This window comes from Sinocyclocheilus rhinocerous, unplaced genomic scaffold, assembly GCF_001515625.1.
Source record: "Sinocyclocheilus rhinocerous isolate Xijiao unplaced genomic scaffold, SAMN03320098_v1.1 scaffold899, whole genome shotgun sequence".
In the NCBI taxonomy this organism is placed as follows: Eukaryota; Metazoa; Chordata; class Actinopteri; order Cypriniformes; family Cyprinidae; genus Sinocyclocheilus; species Sinocyclocheilus rhinocerous.
This window is the reverse complement of record NW_015653460.1, coordinates 97513-111700: the sequence shown is the minus strand read 5'-3', so window position 1 is coordinate 111700 and position 14188 is coordinate 97513. Positions and strand designations below refer to the sequence as shown.

At 35.1% G+C, this 14188-nt stretch overlaps 2 protein-coding genes across 3 annotated transcripts; one reads left to right on the top strand and one right to left on the bottom strand.

The window, feature by feature from the left end:
- Window positions 1-988: 988 nt before the first annotated feature.
- LOC107715763 (U3 small nucleolar RNA-interacting protein 2-like) lies at window positions 989-8288 on the bottom strand. The gene is made up of 14 exons (XM_016521956.1): window positions 8058-8288; window positions 7867-7952; window positions 7735-7761; window positions 7342-7393; window positions 7120-7246; window positions 6872-6996; window positions 5469-5561; window positions 5245-5345; window positions 5018-5152; window positions 4788-4850; window positions 3599-3744; window positions 3248-3327; window positions 1782-1855; window positions 989-1189 (listed from the first exon to the last, which is right to left on the bottom strand). The coding sequence occupies exons 1-14, from the start codon at window positions 8124-8126 to the stop codon at window positions 1096-1098; spliced, it is 1272 nt and encodes a 423-aa protein (XP_016377442.1). The 5' UTR covers window positions 8127-8288; the 3' UTR covers window positions 989-1095.
- A 1491-nt stretch (window positions 8289-9779) lies between these two features.
- On the top strand, window positions 9780-13754 carry LOC107715786 (probable G-protein coupled receptor). Of its 2 annotated transcripts, none has more exons than XM_016521979.1 (2): window positions 9780-10038; window positions 12342-13754. In XM_016521979.1, the coding sequence occupies exon 2, from the start codon at window positions 12444-12446 to the stop codon at window positions 13752-13754; it is 1311 nt and encodes a 436-aa protein (XP_016377465.1). In that variant the 5' UTR covers window positions 9780-10038; window positions 12342-12443. The 2 variants fall into 2 exon arrangements, with proteins under 2 accessions (XP_016377465.1, XP_016377466.1); XM_016521980.1 differs by lacking the exon at window positions 9780-10038 and adding an exon at window positions 12165-12198.
- Window positions 13755-14188: the final 434 nt, after the last annotated feature.

Genomic DNA, 14188 nt, shown 5'->3' with positions numbered 1-14188 from the left:
GAAATCTAAAAAAAAAAAAAAAAGATGTCCCAAATGATCCTGCGGTCACCTATCTCGACCAAGCATGTCTTTGTCTTTCAATTACACAATAAAGCTTTTCCTTATGACCAAGAGCTTGGGAAGAACAAGGACCATTGTAAATGTGATTATAAATCCATGTGCTAGTCTAGTATATTTAAAGCCACTTGACAACAGGAATGGAAGCTATTTTGAGAAAACATGATGCTGAAACTAGACTTGGCATTATGCGTCCCTGATTTATGTACACTACAAAAGATATTGACTAGTCTTAAGTAATGTTAACAGTAGACTTTTGAGTTCTCAGTCTTTATAACTGCATTTTGTTGGAATTCAACGAGTTGTTGTTGGGGAAAGCATGATATTCGAATGTTTAAGTCTCGTGATTTACTGCAACCACAGGACCTTCGGCACCAATGAGACTTGCACAAAATATATTAAAAATTTTTATGTACCCCAGGGTATGTGATTTTAGATGCTGCATTCTCAGTAAATGGGAGACTGTAAACAATTTCTCGTTTTAGTTTGGTGATAGTCCAATTTCATTTGGAGATGAGTTTGTCGTCCTTTTAGTGTTGTGGTAAAAAGTCTCATGTTTGGTCCTCATGGAATAGTTTAGTTGTCATTGCAAGATGGAAAAAAACTAACTATATTCTGTATTTCCCATTTTTGAACTTGCATTAATTTCTTAGTGGTCAGTTTTGAAAAAAGTAGGTAACGATACAAATGTTTTAATGTGAACTTTGGTGAACCGGTCAGTGTTATACTTGTAATATATGTAAATAAATGATTTCTTAAAAAAATAACTGAAGTCTTCATTTGGCTCACAGATTAATCAATAAATGCATTTCATTCAAGTTAAAAATGTAAGGACTATCCCACTAATAACCAATTTGAGCTTGTATATAGAGCTCTGGACATAACGAGCAGCAAAACAGATGAACTCCATAGACATTTAATCAAAAGCTCCTCTTTTACATCATGTTCTGACATATTAACAAAAGAAAGAAAAAAATCCAAAGTCCAAAGCAACCAATAGTTTTCTGATATCAAATTCAAGTCCTAGATGAAACCACATTACTGGACAACTTCTTGCTCTTGAGCTTGTCTTTTAAGAGGAATGATATATATTCCATTCCTAGCTTCCTTTATTCTCCACCATCGGCCCAATCTGAAAAAGATGAAAAAAAAGATACACTGAACTTAATGTCAACATGATGAAATGTGTAAATGCTGTGCAAGAACCAATTCACTTCACATTTGTGCCATCTAGTGGTAGTAACAATTGAATATAAAAAGTTAAAGAGTAAAAAATGAAATATTAATATTAACGTTATAATATATTAATAATATTCATAAATAAAAAATTAATTCAAAGGTGCACTTGGACGACAAAAAAAGGATCTACATTTGAATATCTTTATTTAGTGATTGTTAGCTGAACACAGAATCATTATTAATATAACAGCAAAATAAAACTAAAGAACAAACTCAACATTGTGAAGAAATTTTTTAATGGCCAATACAATTGATAATCACTAATATTTAAATACCAATGGCTGTTATAATATATATAAATAAACACTTAAATAATGACCAAAACTTCCAATTTACTAAAGAATATTTGATGTGCATTTACTATTGTTATTACAAAATAATTATTCGATTTTGTAAATGACACTATATAAAATGACAATTTCTGTCAATCATCAGATGCAGCTAATTGCAAAATTACTACTTCCCATCGCTTAAAAATACTTCACCTGTGCTCCTGTCCAACTCCCGCCACAAGAAACTTCCCAGAGTTTGAGAACTTCAGACTGTTGACAAATCCAGTCTAAAAGAGAAATAAAACAAGCTTATTAGCATTGATTATACTGCAAGTACACTTACTGTAAGAGACAGGCACATCATCACTGTGGACATTGTGCAGTTGTGAAAAATAGTGGTATTATGAACTGATACATTATTCATCCTCTCCAGATGAAGTACGTGGCTTTATCCACACACACAATAGGACGTGATTCAATAGCAGATGGGCAATAAACAGTCTAACAGAGCTGTATGGATGTGTACTGCTCACCATAGGGACGCTGAAGAGCTTTGTTGTTGGTTTTTCTTTTGTGTTTATTTGGTTTGCAATTTATTGATTTATATATATATATATATATATATATATATATTCTTTTCTCTGCGCACAAAAAGTATTCTCGTAGCTTTATAAAATTAAGGTTGAAACACTGATGTCATTTGAACTATTTTAACAATGTCCTTACTACCTTTCTGGGCCTTGAAAACTCTCCGTAGATTTCATCCTAAAAGTGTACGTATGCACAAAATCTAGATTTTGCGTACGCACAAAAGTTTTCAGATTTATAAAACCAGGCGTACGCCAGAACCTGCGCAAAAATCCGTATATAAATCCCAGTCAGGGGAAGATTGTGCATACGTGCATCTCCACCCCGACTCCTCCCTGAAATAACCATATATGGAGCTTGCAACACCTAGTTTTACTATGCATAACCTCATCTGCATATCATTTCCATGCATATTCCCATCCATGTGACACCATGTTCAACACCATCAAAAGCACAGACATAATAAATAATACATAAAATAAATAAATATATATATTTATTATGTCTATGGTCAAAGGTACAAGACATTAAGGAAATATGAGATACGGACTATAAAATGGCATTTATTGCATACACAATTTTTATTGCTAAAAATCATCCAGTAACCGTATGTTTAAGAATAAATATATCAAAACATCCATAAAAAAACTGTTTAAAATAGTTCTCAGATAAATATTTTAGAATAGATTTGATCTCATTTATTTCCACTGGCCAAAATAGTATTTCAATTGTTTTAAATCAAATCAAATTAAATTTATGCAGTTTTGCTGATAAGGTGAACATCTTTTAGCTATTTTTAGTGGAAACAGATAGGCCTATATTTATTGCAGTGTAAATACGACTGTCTGACTCGGCGCATCACTGACAAAGTATTTTAAAAAGGAAACGTGTAAATCTTACTGTTTTCTTTAAGTTGTATCCTTCAAATACAGTGGTATTTTTCATAATATATTTGAGATTCCTTCACACGCCATTAACATCTCCGTGCAGCTGTGGTTTTATAGCAAGTTATTCTCATTGGTCCTATTCAAACCGAACAATGGACCGTTAATAAACAGTCTAACAGAGCTGTATGGATGTGTACTGCTCACCATAGGGACGCTGAAGAGCGGCTCCAGGCCTCTGAATCCCTGCCCACACTTCCACAGCTGCACCGCTGAATTATGGGAGCCTGGGGAGGGACAACAATGATGTTGATGGTAATCAGGTGTTTGGAGAGCAGTCTCGTATGGAAATGCAGAAGGCGGAGAGCTTTGTGAACAAGGTCAAAGTGGAATGAGGACAGATTATGAAATGTAATATTGCACTTGCGGGTAATCGTGTGTGTGTGTGTGGCAAAAAGGCAAATGAGTTTGTGGGTGGTTGTAGTTTTAAGTGCAGTGGGTTTGTTGGCCGTGAGTGATACCTGGTGTTGTGTGTGTGTGTGTTGTGTGTGTGTGTACCTGATGCCACGATGTCAGAGTTGTGCAGCGCCGCCACAGAAGACACCCAGTAGGGCTGCTCCAGACCAGTGTTGCCATGGCTACCGTGGGCTTGCTTCACTGTGCTCACCGGCTTCTTCTTATTAACCGTCCAAATAGATATAGAGCTGTGCAAAACCAAAGCATGAGTGAAATGGAATCATTTATCCATTAAAGTAGGGCTTGATGCTTACTTTTTCCCCAAGGAGCACATGTGAAAATGAAATGTATAAAATTAGGAGCACATTAGAAAAAAGTTAAGGGTGCAATGAAAATTCATGGAATACAAGGAGATATTTACATGCATAATGATTAATTTATTAGAATATAAAAAGTACACTAGGTTTTTAAGTATTTCTGCTTCAAAATGTATTTAATAATTATTTATTAGCCTGCTTAAAAGTGTGTGTGTGTGTGTGTGTGTGTAAATACAAATCACACGCCATTAACATCTCCGTGCAGCTGTGGTTTTATAGCAAGTTATTCTCATTGGTCCTATTCAAACCGAACAATGGACCGTTCGGCCACCAAATCCAGCAGTGTCTGCCATAATTTGGAAGTAAGTATGCATCATCATTGTTCTCGCTAAAATATTTTCTCATAACTTGAGATCTGCAGTTTAATTTAAAGATGAATTATTGTGCACCTATAGCACTCCTCACTGTCATAAACATAGTATACCACAGCAAAAGGTCAAGAGCATCCACTACAAATGTCTAAATTCATATAATTTTGTTATGACTTTATGCAGCCTAATTTCAGTGTTTATCTCCATTAATGAGAGTGGAATTTTTAATGTAAGTGTGTATTGACATGAAAACAGAGTTTAAAATTGTTGTTTACTTCATTTCATTTCTCACTCCTCTCTCACGCACGGTGCGTACATATTTACGCCAAGTTTTTTTCTTATAAATCCGGATATGTGCATGGAAAATTGCGTACGCATATTTCTATGCCCATTTTGTGCGTACACAACGTTTATAAATGAGACCCCAGTTGTCTTGCTGTCTATACAGTGTCAGAATGCTCACACATTTCATCAAAAATATCTTAATTTGTGTTCCGAAGATGAACGGAGGTCTTACGGGTTTGGAACGACATGAGGGTGAGCAATTAATGACACAATTTTCCTTTTTGGGTGAACTATCCCTTTAAATGAAAAAAGTCTTACCCATCATCTCCACCTGTGACCATGTGTTCTTCATTAATAAGCTGGATACAATCAATGGAGCCCCTTCAGACAGACAGAAGACATGGACAAAAACATCATTACATGCAGGGAGGTGAAGATAATGCATCCTTAAAACTGACAAAATAAATGAAGTCTCAACTGTTCACTTAACCAGGCCAAATTTTGAGGTCATAATTAAAGAAAGGTCATGACCACAAACTTAAACTCACTCGTGTCCATGAAAGACAAGCTGTGATTCTTCAGCAATTTTCCACACTCGGACTGTCCTGTCTCGTCCTCCTGCAGTCACACATCTCTCTCGACTCAAACAGTCCAACCCGGTGATCATGTCCTGATGGCCGAACCTGAGGACAGACACAAATAAACATAAAAATTAAACCTGAGAATAAAGAGAGAGTACAATTCTCCTGTTTTATTTAGGAGCTGATGTACCTACAGGGTTTCTACATAAGCGTTCTCGTCCACACTCCACACTTTTATCGAGCGGTCATGTGACGCGCTGTAAAGGGTGTGAGTTCCTCGTCTAAAGGCCAAACCCTGCGGAGGAAGCATCGAAGCGTTCAGACAAATTCAGTCGAATGTGAGCAAACATTTAGAAAATGATCATCATCTAAAGTCACAATATAATATCTAAATCTATATTAGAGATGTTCTACTCACAGATACAGCATCTCTGTGTCCTTTAAACTTGTACAGATGCTTACATGTCATCGGATCCCAGATCATGATGAGTTTATTCATGTCTCCACTAGCCTATAAAACAAAGAAAATAACACCCATTCAATTGCATCCAGCTTTGAGTTTTTAACTAGTTGACAAACTGTAACATGAAATATTATATTATAGTAAAAACAGTATTATCGTGTAATAACTTTTTAATATTTTCTATTTGAATTAGTGGTGTCAAACGATTAATCGCATCCAAAATAAAAGTTTTTGCTCACATAATATATGTGTGTGTACTGTGTATATTTATTATGTATATACTACAATCCAAACACATGCATGTATACATTTAAGAAAAATATGTAATGTTTATATAGTAAACATATATATATATATATATATATATATAATATAAATGATATGAATATAAATATATACACATGTAAATATTTTCAAAATATATACTGTATGTGTGTTCTTAAATATATTTATATATAATATAAATTATATGAATATAAATATATACACATGTAAATATTTTCAAAATATATACTGTATGTGTGTTCTTTTATATATACGTAATAAATATACACAGTACACAAACATATTAAAAAAACTAAAACTTTTATTTTGGATGCGATTAATTGACAGCACGATATATATATATATATATATAATATAAATGATATGAATATAAATATATACACATGTAAATATTTTCAAAATATATACTGTATGTGTGTTCTTTTATGGTGCATATATTTAGCAAAACAGTACACAAACATATTAAAAAAACTAAAACTTTTATTTTGGATGCGATTAATCGTTTGACAGCACTAATTTGAATATATTTTACAATGTAATTTATTCCTCTGATGACAAAGATGAATTTTCAGTCTTTGGTGTCACATGATCCTTCAAAAATCATTCTAATATGCTGATTTTCTGCTCAAGAAACTATTATTATTATTTATCAATTATCAGTTGAAAACAGTTGTGCTGCTAAATATTTTTTACAGGAGTCTTTAATAAATTGAAAGTTCAAAAGAACAGCATGTATTTGAAATAGAAATCGTTTGTAACATTATAAATGTCTTTACGGTCACTTATTATCAATTTAATGTGTCCTTGCTGAAGTCCTAATTGCTTTATTAATTACGTACAATAAACATGCCTTCGACATACGAAAATACTGGTTTCAAAAATTCTTAAACATTTATTGAAATGATCGAACATATTTAAATTAATTTCAATAAATTGGTCACTTGGGTATGAATATATTAGGACATGGCCACAAAATACAGCCCATTTAATTCCAAGGCTCAAATTATGGACCAAGCGAAACTAATTGGTAGAAAACTGATAAATAATATGACCCAATGAATTCCAGCTCTCACCAGGTATTTCGCATCAGATGATATGGCCATACACAGGACGTGAGCGGTGTGTCCCACATGACGCGCTTCTGTTCCCTTCCGTCCTCCTGCGATCTTCTGCGCCTTCTTTCCGCTCTCCACCTCCCCTGCAGATCATAATCATCTTTCATTTAGCAGCACACTGACTCAAGTTCATACCGTACAACACAAGCTGAAATGCCTGAAAACGTATAACATTAAGCAGAGCGAAGTTGACCTGTCAGACTCACATTTGATGATGGAGCAGTCTTTGCTTGCCGAGAAGATGTATTTCTCATCTGGGGTGATGACGAGACATGTGACAGGTAGTTTGTGTCCTCTCAACAACCTGATCTCTGCTGGGTCTGGAGCTATGAGCTAGAGGAGACGTCACGGTGATGTCAGAAACAGGAAGTAACCGTGGCAAATCAAGATGTGGTATATGCACCGCAGCTAATGGAAACTTCACTCACTTCTTTGGCTATCAGTCTTTGCAGTTTGCCTTTCTGTTCCAGCTGAGGAAGATGAAGAAAAACCAAGTGATTATGAGACAAGAGAGATCATTGTAACTCTTATTAAAATAAGTTGATGAAAAATCCACTCACTGTAGCACTATATAACATCTTCCAAAATAACAGTTTTAACGACAATCAACAGATTTTGAGCAAGTTAATTAAAAATAGCTTATGTAATGGTTAGTTTTTATTTTAAGTATCCTTTTGTTTACAATGAATCAAATATACTGTTATATATATATATACTAGTTTTAAACCATTATCTGTCCTTCGAAAGTTATTTTAAATGTTTTTGAGTTTGATTTGGTAAAAATATTACAAAACAGCTCCTTTCTGTATTAATATAAAAGCATGAATAATTTTCTGTTTGGATCAGCACTGCAGAAGAAAGACATCGGCGATTTTTTTTAAAGAAAAGTAATATAACATCCGCGTTCAGTCACAGCATAACAAACTAAGTTAACGTTAGAGTAGATCACTTACCTTTCATTTTCTGAGTCACTCGATATTTCTTCATCCATTCGCTTACTGAACTTTTTTGATCGGCCTTTGCCATCATCTGCATTACTCTTGAAATGCGAAAGAATAATAATGATATACGTTTTTTTTAATCAAACAACATTATGAAAGCTAAAAAGAGAATAAAAAAATTATACAACTAAATGTAGACGTACCTTTCTTTTTAAATCTCCTTTATTAGGAGCCGCAGAGATTACCTTTTTCTTTATAAAGAAAGACGACATGATGCAGCATAAAACTAATTGTTTTATGAAATAATTCAGGATTGCTTAAGATAATTTAGTGCTGCTTGACTGCCACTCACATGGTCACAAACACATGCTTTCTGTAGCTCTTCTTCTCTGATGGTTTGCGTGTGTGTTTGCGCTACAGCGCAGCGTAATGGCGAGACGTTCTTCTTCTTCTTCTTATATCTTTCCGGCAGTGTAGACGCTACTGGGCGTATTACTGCCCTCCACAGGTCAAAGTTTGAACTAAATTAATGGAGAGACGTTACATTACATCGACCGCTTCAACTGAGGTACTGCGATTGTACACAGTGTGGGACTAACACTGATATAACAACAACAATAATAATAATAATAATAATATTGAGATTTTTGTTTGCACAAGGAGTCTGACAACAGCCAGTGCTTCACACAGAGATCTGATCTCATCATCATCACCATCACCACTGAATAACAACCTCATTGGATTATTGGCAAAATGAATGTTTGGAAATGTAAACTGATATTTCCTACTAACACACTACAGCAAAAGATAGAAATAACTGACTTAAAACCATTTTTTAGCTGCTGAAATTACTAGTGTTCTAATAATTTGGCCACCACTGTATGTAATAAAATATAAATACTGTTATTACTGTTGTCGTTATTATTATTAATATATAGTAGTAGTTGTGTACTTAATTATGCTAATAACTACTACTATTAATAATAATACTATACTACTACTATTACATTAAATATACATAAAATACATGCACAAATACTTTACTACTGTACATTATGCACACACTAATACTACTTCCAATAATAATAATATATTATAAAGAAATTAATAATAATAAGGATGATAAATATATAAATAAATCAAATAGAAACAGACATATGTACAAACGTAATAAAATCACATAATTAAGCATAAACAATATATTATGAATCAAATAAAATATAAATAATAATGCACTATAAATGAAATACACATACATACAAATATGTAATAAAACACAAAGTATAATAATAATAATAATTATTATTATTATTATTATAAATTGATAAAATAATGCAGTAAAAATGCATAAAGTATAAAACTACTACTACTATACTACTACTACTATATTATATATACATAAAATAAATGCACACATACTATACTACTGTACATACTATAATATTATATACACACTAATACTACTGCCAATAATAATAATAATATTATAAAGAAATTAATAATGATGATGATGATGATGATGAATATATAAATAAATGAAATAAAATACAGACATATTGCAAACATGTAATAAAAACATATAATTAAGCATAACAACAATATTATAAATCAAATAAAATATTATATATACATGCAGTAAAAACAAAGTACATTAACAAGTACACTACTACTCCTACAACTACTAATAATAAAGCGTGGTTTACAGTGAATTTATAACAGCTAAGGGGTGTTGTTAGGCACGAATTTAGCTGTTATAAATTCACTGTAAACCACGGCTTCACGGGGCTTATTTCTTTTATAAAACGGTTATTCCAGGTTGTCTCATATAGTTTTGAGCATGTCTCTCTCTCTCTCTCTCTCTCTCCTGTTGTTGTGTTGTTGTATTCACCTGCAGCTCTCTGGCTCCTCAGTGAGGGGAACTGACACAGTATAATTACTCTGTCTATAGATGTTGCAGTAGAGTCTCCTAATGGACTGATCTGTACATCATGTACATCTGCCTCTGTAATGGCTTCCGCTTGTCTTAAGTGCAAAACCGTGGAGCCAAACAACTCCATTAAGCTCTCTACACCACAGACAGAGTGAGCGCTGGATAAACTTCACTGACTCCACATGACTGATGGACAGACCCTGGACTTGGGAACATGAAATGATGCTTGTGCAGACTTAGTTGACAAACATCAGGTGAGATTTTTTATTGTCTTATTTTATGTTGTATATTCATTTGTTCTTTAAAGAACATTCTGAACATCCTCTAGAGGTGTTATTTGTTGCTTTGCCGTAATTTTCAACCACTTTTCACCGAGAAACCTTCTCTGAAGTTATTTTTTGCTCTGAAAATTGAGGTAGTGTGAGGTCAAGGCATTACCAATAAACAAACTGATTAACCTAAAACACGCTAGAACGTTCTGTGCAGCAGTAATGATGTGATGTAATACAGCCTCTGTGCATTTTCAGGCCAAATTACTCCGCATTCATTTTCTAGCCCCTATGGACATGTGCTGATGAACTGTGACTATAGAAGATTAGAGATTAGGATTATTGGCATTGAGAAATGACATGGTGGAGGTCATAATAAATCTTGGCTGACCAGTTTCAAAAGTTTTTTAAACAACACTGCAGAATTATTCGAGACACTGTACAGTAAAATTTACACTGAATTACTGCGGTCGTAAGTACTTCGTTAATTTTTTTTAAATCCTTTTGAATTCTCTTAGACTCAACTTTTTTGATAAAAATGTGAAATATTATTACAATTTAAAAGAACTGTTTTCTATATGAATATATTTTAAAATGTAATTTATTTCTGTGATGCAAAGCTGAATTTTCAGCATCATTACTCCAGTCTTCAGTGTCACATAATCCTGCAGAAATCATTCTAATACACTGATTTGCTGCTCAAGAAACATTTCCTATTTTTATCAATGTTGAAAACAGTTGTGCTGTTTAATATTTTTTTTGTGGAAACTGTGGTATGTATTTTTCTGGAATCTTTGACAAATACAAAGCTCAAATATAAATATATACCTACCTACCTACCTACCCACAGCTAAATTACACCCATCACCTTAAGAGTTCATTTTTATAGCTATCAGAAGTTCTCTAGGCTTTACAGTGACTCTCCAGTAAATGACATCAATGAGATGATGTGTTTGGCTGTGTGAGAGTGATTATGTGTGTATCGTGACGTCTGTGGCGTGAATGCATTGTAGTGCTGTGCAGGTGACAGTGAGCTCACGCTAACTCTAATGCCAGAGAAACCCCAACAGCTGCAGCCAAACAAGTCAGCTCATTATACTCCGCTTCAAAAGGTTAGAGCACCACGAGCACCATGAATAGAGCACCATGAATTATTCGAACTGATCAAGCAATTCCCTGCTTTCTCAATGTTTAGCCACACATGTCCACAAAACAATCACAACAATGCACTGGACATGTTACACTAATAGCCTGTTGATTTAGAAATGTTACTTAAACCTGCCCTCACAAAATGTGCTTTTATAATGGTTATATCATGTTTTTGGACACTGGCATGATGGTAATACCATGGTATTTTTCCGACATATTTGATGTATGTAAATACAGTGCCATCTGACACAGTATACCATAGTACTGCTGTAGTATTGTATTGCATTTTAAGGGCCTGAACATTTTTTGAAAACCAAACTTGGACTAATTACAAAAATATTGTACACTGTCATAGCTTGCCATTTTTAAAATAATATATATTTAAAATAGAATAATGTTTCAGGAAAGACATTTTCAGTTAATATATTATGGTCTCGGTAAAGCACTCTGTAAAGCAACTGAATATAGGGAAAGGCAATTTTTATTTTAATTTAATCATTAATTTTTTTATTAACTTTATTAATAGAGTATGTATTTTTAATTAACTATTTTATAATAATTTCTAATTATAGCATTATTTATATTATAATAAAGTATATAAATGTGATATGAATTAATACAAATAAAAAAGCATGTGGTCTCCAAAAAAAACTGTAAATACAGTAAAAATACAACAGCATGCAAATAAGCTAAAAATGCTTAAAGGATTAGTTCACTTCCAGAATAAAAATGTCCTGATAATTTACTCACCTCCATGTCATACAAGATGTTCATGCCTGTCTTTCTTCAGTCGAAAAGAAATTACGGTTTTTAAGAAAAAACATTCTAGGGTTTTTCCCCATATAGTGGACTTCAATGGGGATCAGTGGGTTGAAGGTCCAAATTGCAGTTTCAGTGCAGCTTCAAAGGGCTCTACACGATCCCAGCCGAGGAATAAGGGTCTTATTCCTTTTCGACTGAAGAAAGAAAGACATTAATATCTTGGATGACATGTGGGTGAGTAAATTATCTGGAAATTTTACTCTGGAAAGGAACTAATCCTTTAATGCACCTTTCAATTTGGCAACGTGCTCTTGTGCATGTGTTCATCTGTACTGTAGTTATACAAATTTTTGTGTATCATTTCATGTATTCAACAGTGCTGCCCTTTGACCTCCAGACAATGAGTCCCCATTCCTGACGGGTGAAAGATGGAGAAGCCTGCGTTTCTACTTTGTGTTTGGTGAACCACACTGTAAACAATGGAGGCATCTGGATTACATCCGCCAGCACAGCATAACGAAACTGAACTTAATGAGACATTGAGTCATGGCCACCCTATGCATCTGGCTCCCAGCATGCAGTTAGGGAGCATGTCCAACCCGCAATCGCGTTTACGAGACATGTCGGGCCTTGTGGTCATGGTGACTCTTAATGCAATCGCGCTCTTGGCCAATAGCAGAGTGCTTGCTGTAGTGGTGAAAGTGCCACATCTCCGCAAGTTCAGTTTGGTGTGTCACCTCTGCATCGTGGATTTGCTATGCGCCGCTCTGCTGATGCCACTCGGCATCGTCTGTGGCTCGCCCTTTTTCGCCGGCATCGTCTTTTCTGTACTTGAATGCAGGTTGTACATTTTCCTCAATGCCTTTCTCATATCTGCCTCTATCTTTACCGTTACTGTGATTAGCATCGAACGCTACGTCTACATCGTGCATCCCATGAGGTACGAGGCTAAAATGAATCCTTGGTTATCCGCAGCTGTGATGGGATTCGTCTGGGTGGCATCTACTTTGCTAGGACTTGCTACCGTCTTTGGGTGGCCCAGTTATGGAAGTAGAAGCTCCATTGCCGCCACCCATTGCTCTCTCCATTGGAGCCACAGTGGACACCGGAGAGTATTCGCTATTTTATTCTGCACTGTTTGCTTTTGCGTTCCAGCTGCTATTATTATCGCCGTCTATGGAAATGTCTATAAAGTCGCCCATACGGCTGCCCGGGAAAGAGGGCCCATCCCGAGCTGGACGATGGCGACCTCTCATCCGAAGTGTCGGTCTGATTCCGTCAACAGCCAGACAACGATCATCACCACCAGCACGAGCGTCCGCAGAAATCAAGTCCCTCGCAGGAAAAGGAGAACGCTGGTTGGAGGGAAAGCGGCTCTAACTTTGGCCATCATTGTGGGTCAGTTTCTGCTCTGCTGGCTGCCTTACGTTGCTTTCCAACTGCATTTGTCGCTGGGATTCTCCCATAGTACCTCTGAAGAAGCTGAGGGACCGGTGACATGGCTGGCGTATTCAACGTTCGCAGTAAACCCGTTTTTTTACGGCCTGCTCAACCGTCAGATCAGGGAGGAGTTGTGTAAGATGCTCTTCTGTTGCCGATCGGCTGGCAGACCAGTGTGGCCCTCTGCGTCAGGCCACGAACGGTCGGGACAGGAAGACTTTTTTCATTTTTTGCACAGGAGCGGCGACAGGGACGGAGTTAGATGCAGTTATCACATGGCTACACCGAGGAGCACGCTGGAGCAGACTAGTTTTAGGATACCAGGGCAAATACCTGAAGAGATCACCTAAACAAAATATTCAGATTTTCATTTATTGAGTCTAAAATCTTTCATGTTTTTTTGTAATAGAGTTGCATTTTTATTATACATTATTGTTTTAGCCTTTTTAGCTTTGAAATTAAAATTCACTCTATCTATTTTCTAAATGCATTCTATTGATCTTATCGTGAACAATCCATCCATGGCAGGGCTAAAAAAATAGATAAAAATTTAGGAGCATGTGTGTGAATGAATGTGGGTCCTTTAAAATTTAAGGTCATGATATTTTAAATTATAATTTTAAGGGGTCTTAAATTTGGGGATGGAAAAACAGGAATCATGATATAGCCTATATGTGATTATTAAAGGCTAAGATTTGATTAAATAAGTATTGCACATGTAGAAATACAGTGCTGTTGCTGGTTCAAAACAATTCACAGTCTATGAATGCCATGCAAAACGTGC

Excerpts from the sequence above, each read along its gene's own strand:
- LOC107715763 (XM_016521956.1), bottom strand. The coding sequence starts at position 8,126 with ATGTCGTCTTTCTTTATAAAGAAAAAGGTAATCTCTGCGGCTCCTAAT. Across the intron at positions 7,762-7,866 it reads AGTGACTCAGAAAATGAAAG|TGCTGATCCAAACAGAAAAT; the intron begins GTAAGTGATCTA and ends TTTCTTCTGCAG. Across the intron at positions 4,851-5,017 it reads CTTGTCTTTCATGGACACGA|GGGCTCCATTGATTGTATCC; the intron begins GTGAGTTTAAGT and ends GTCTGTCTGAAG.
- LOC107715786 (XM_016521979.1), top strand. The coding sequence starts at position 12,444 with ATGGAGGCATCTGGATTACATCCGCCAGCACAGCATAACGAAACTGAA.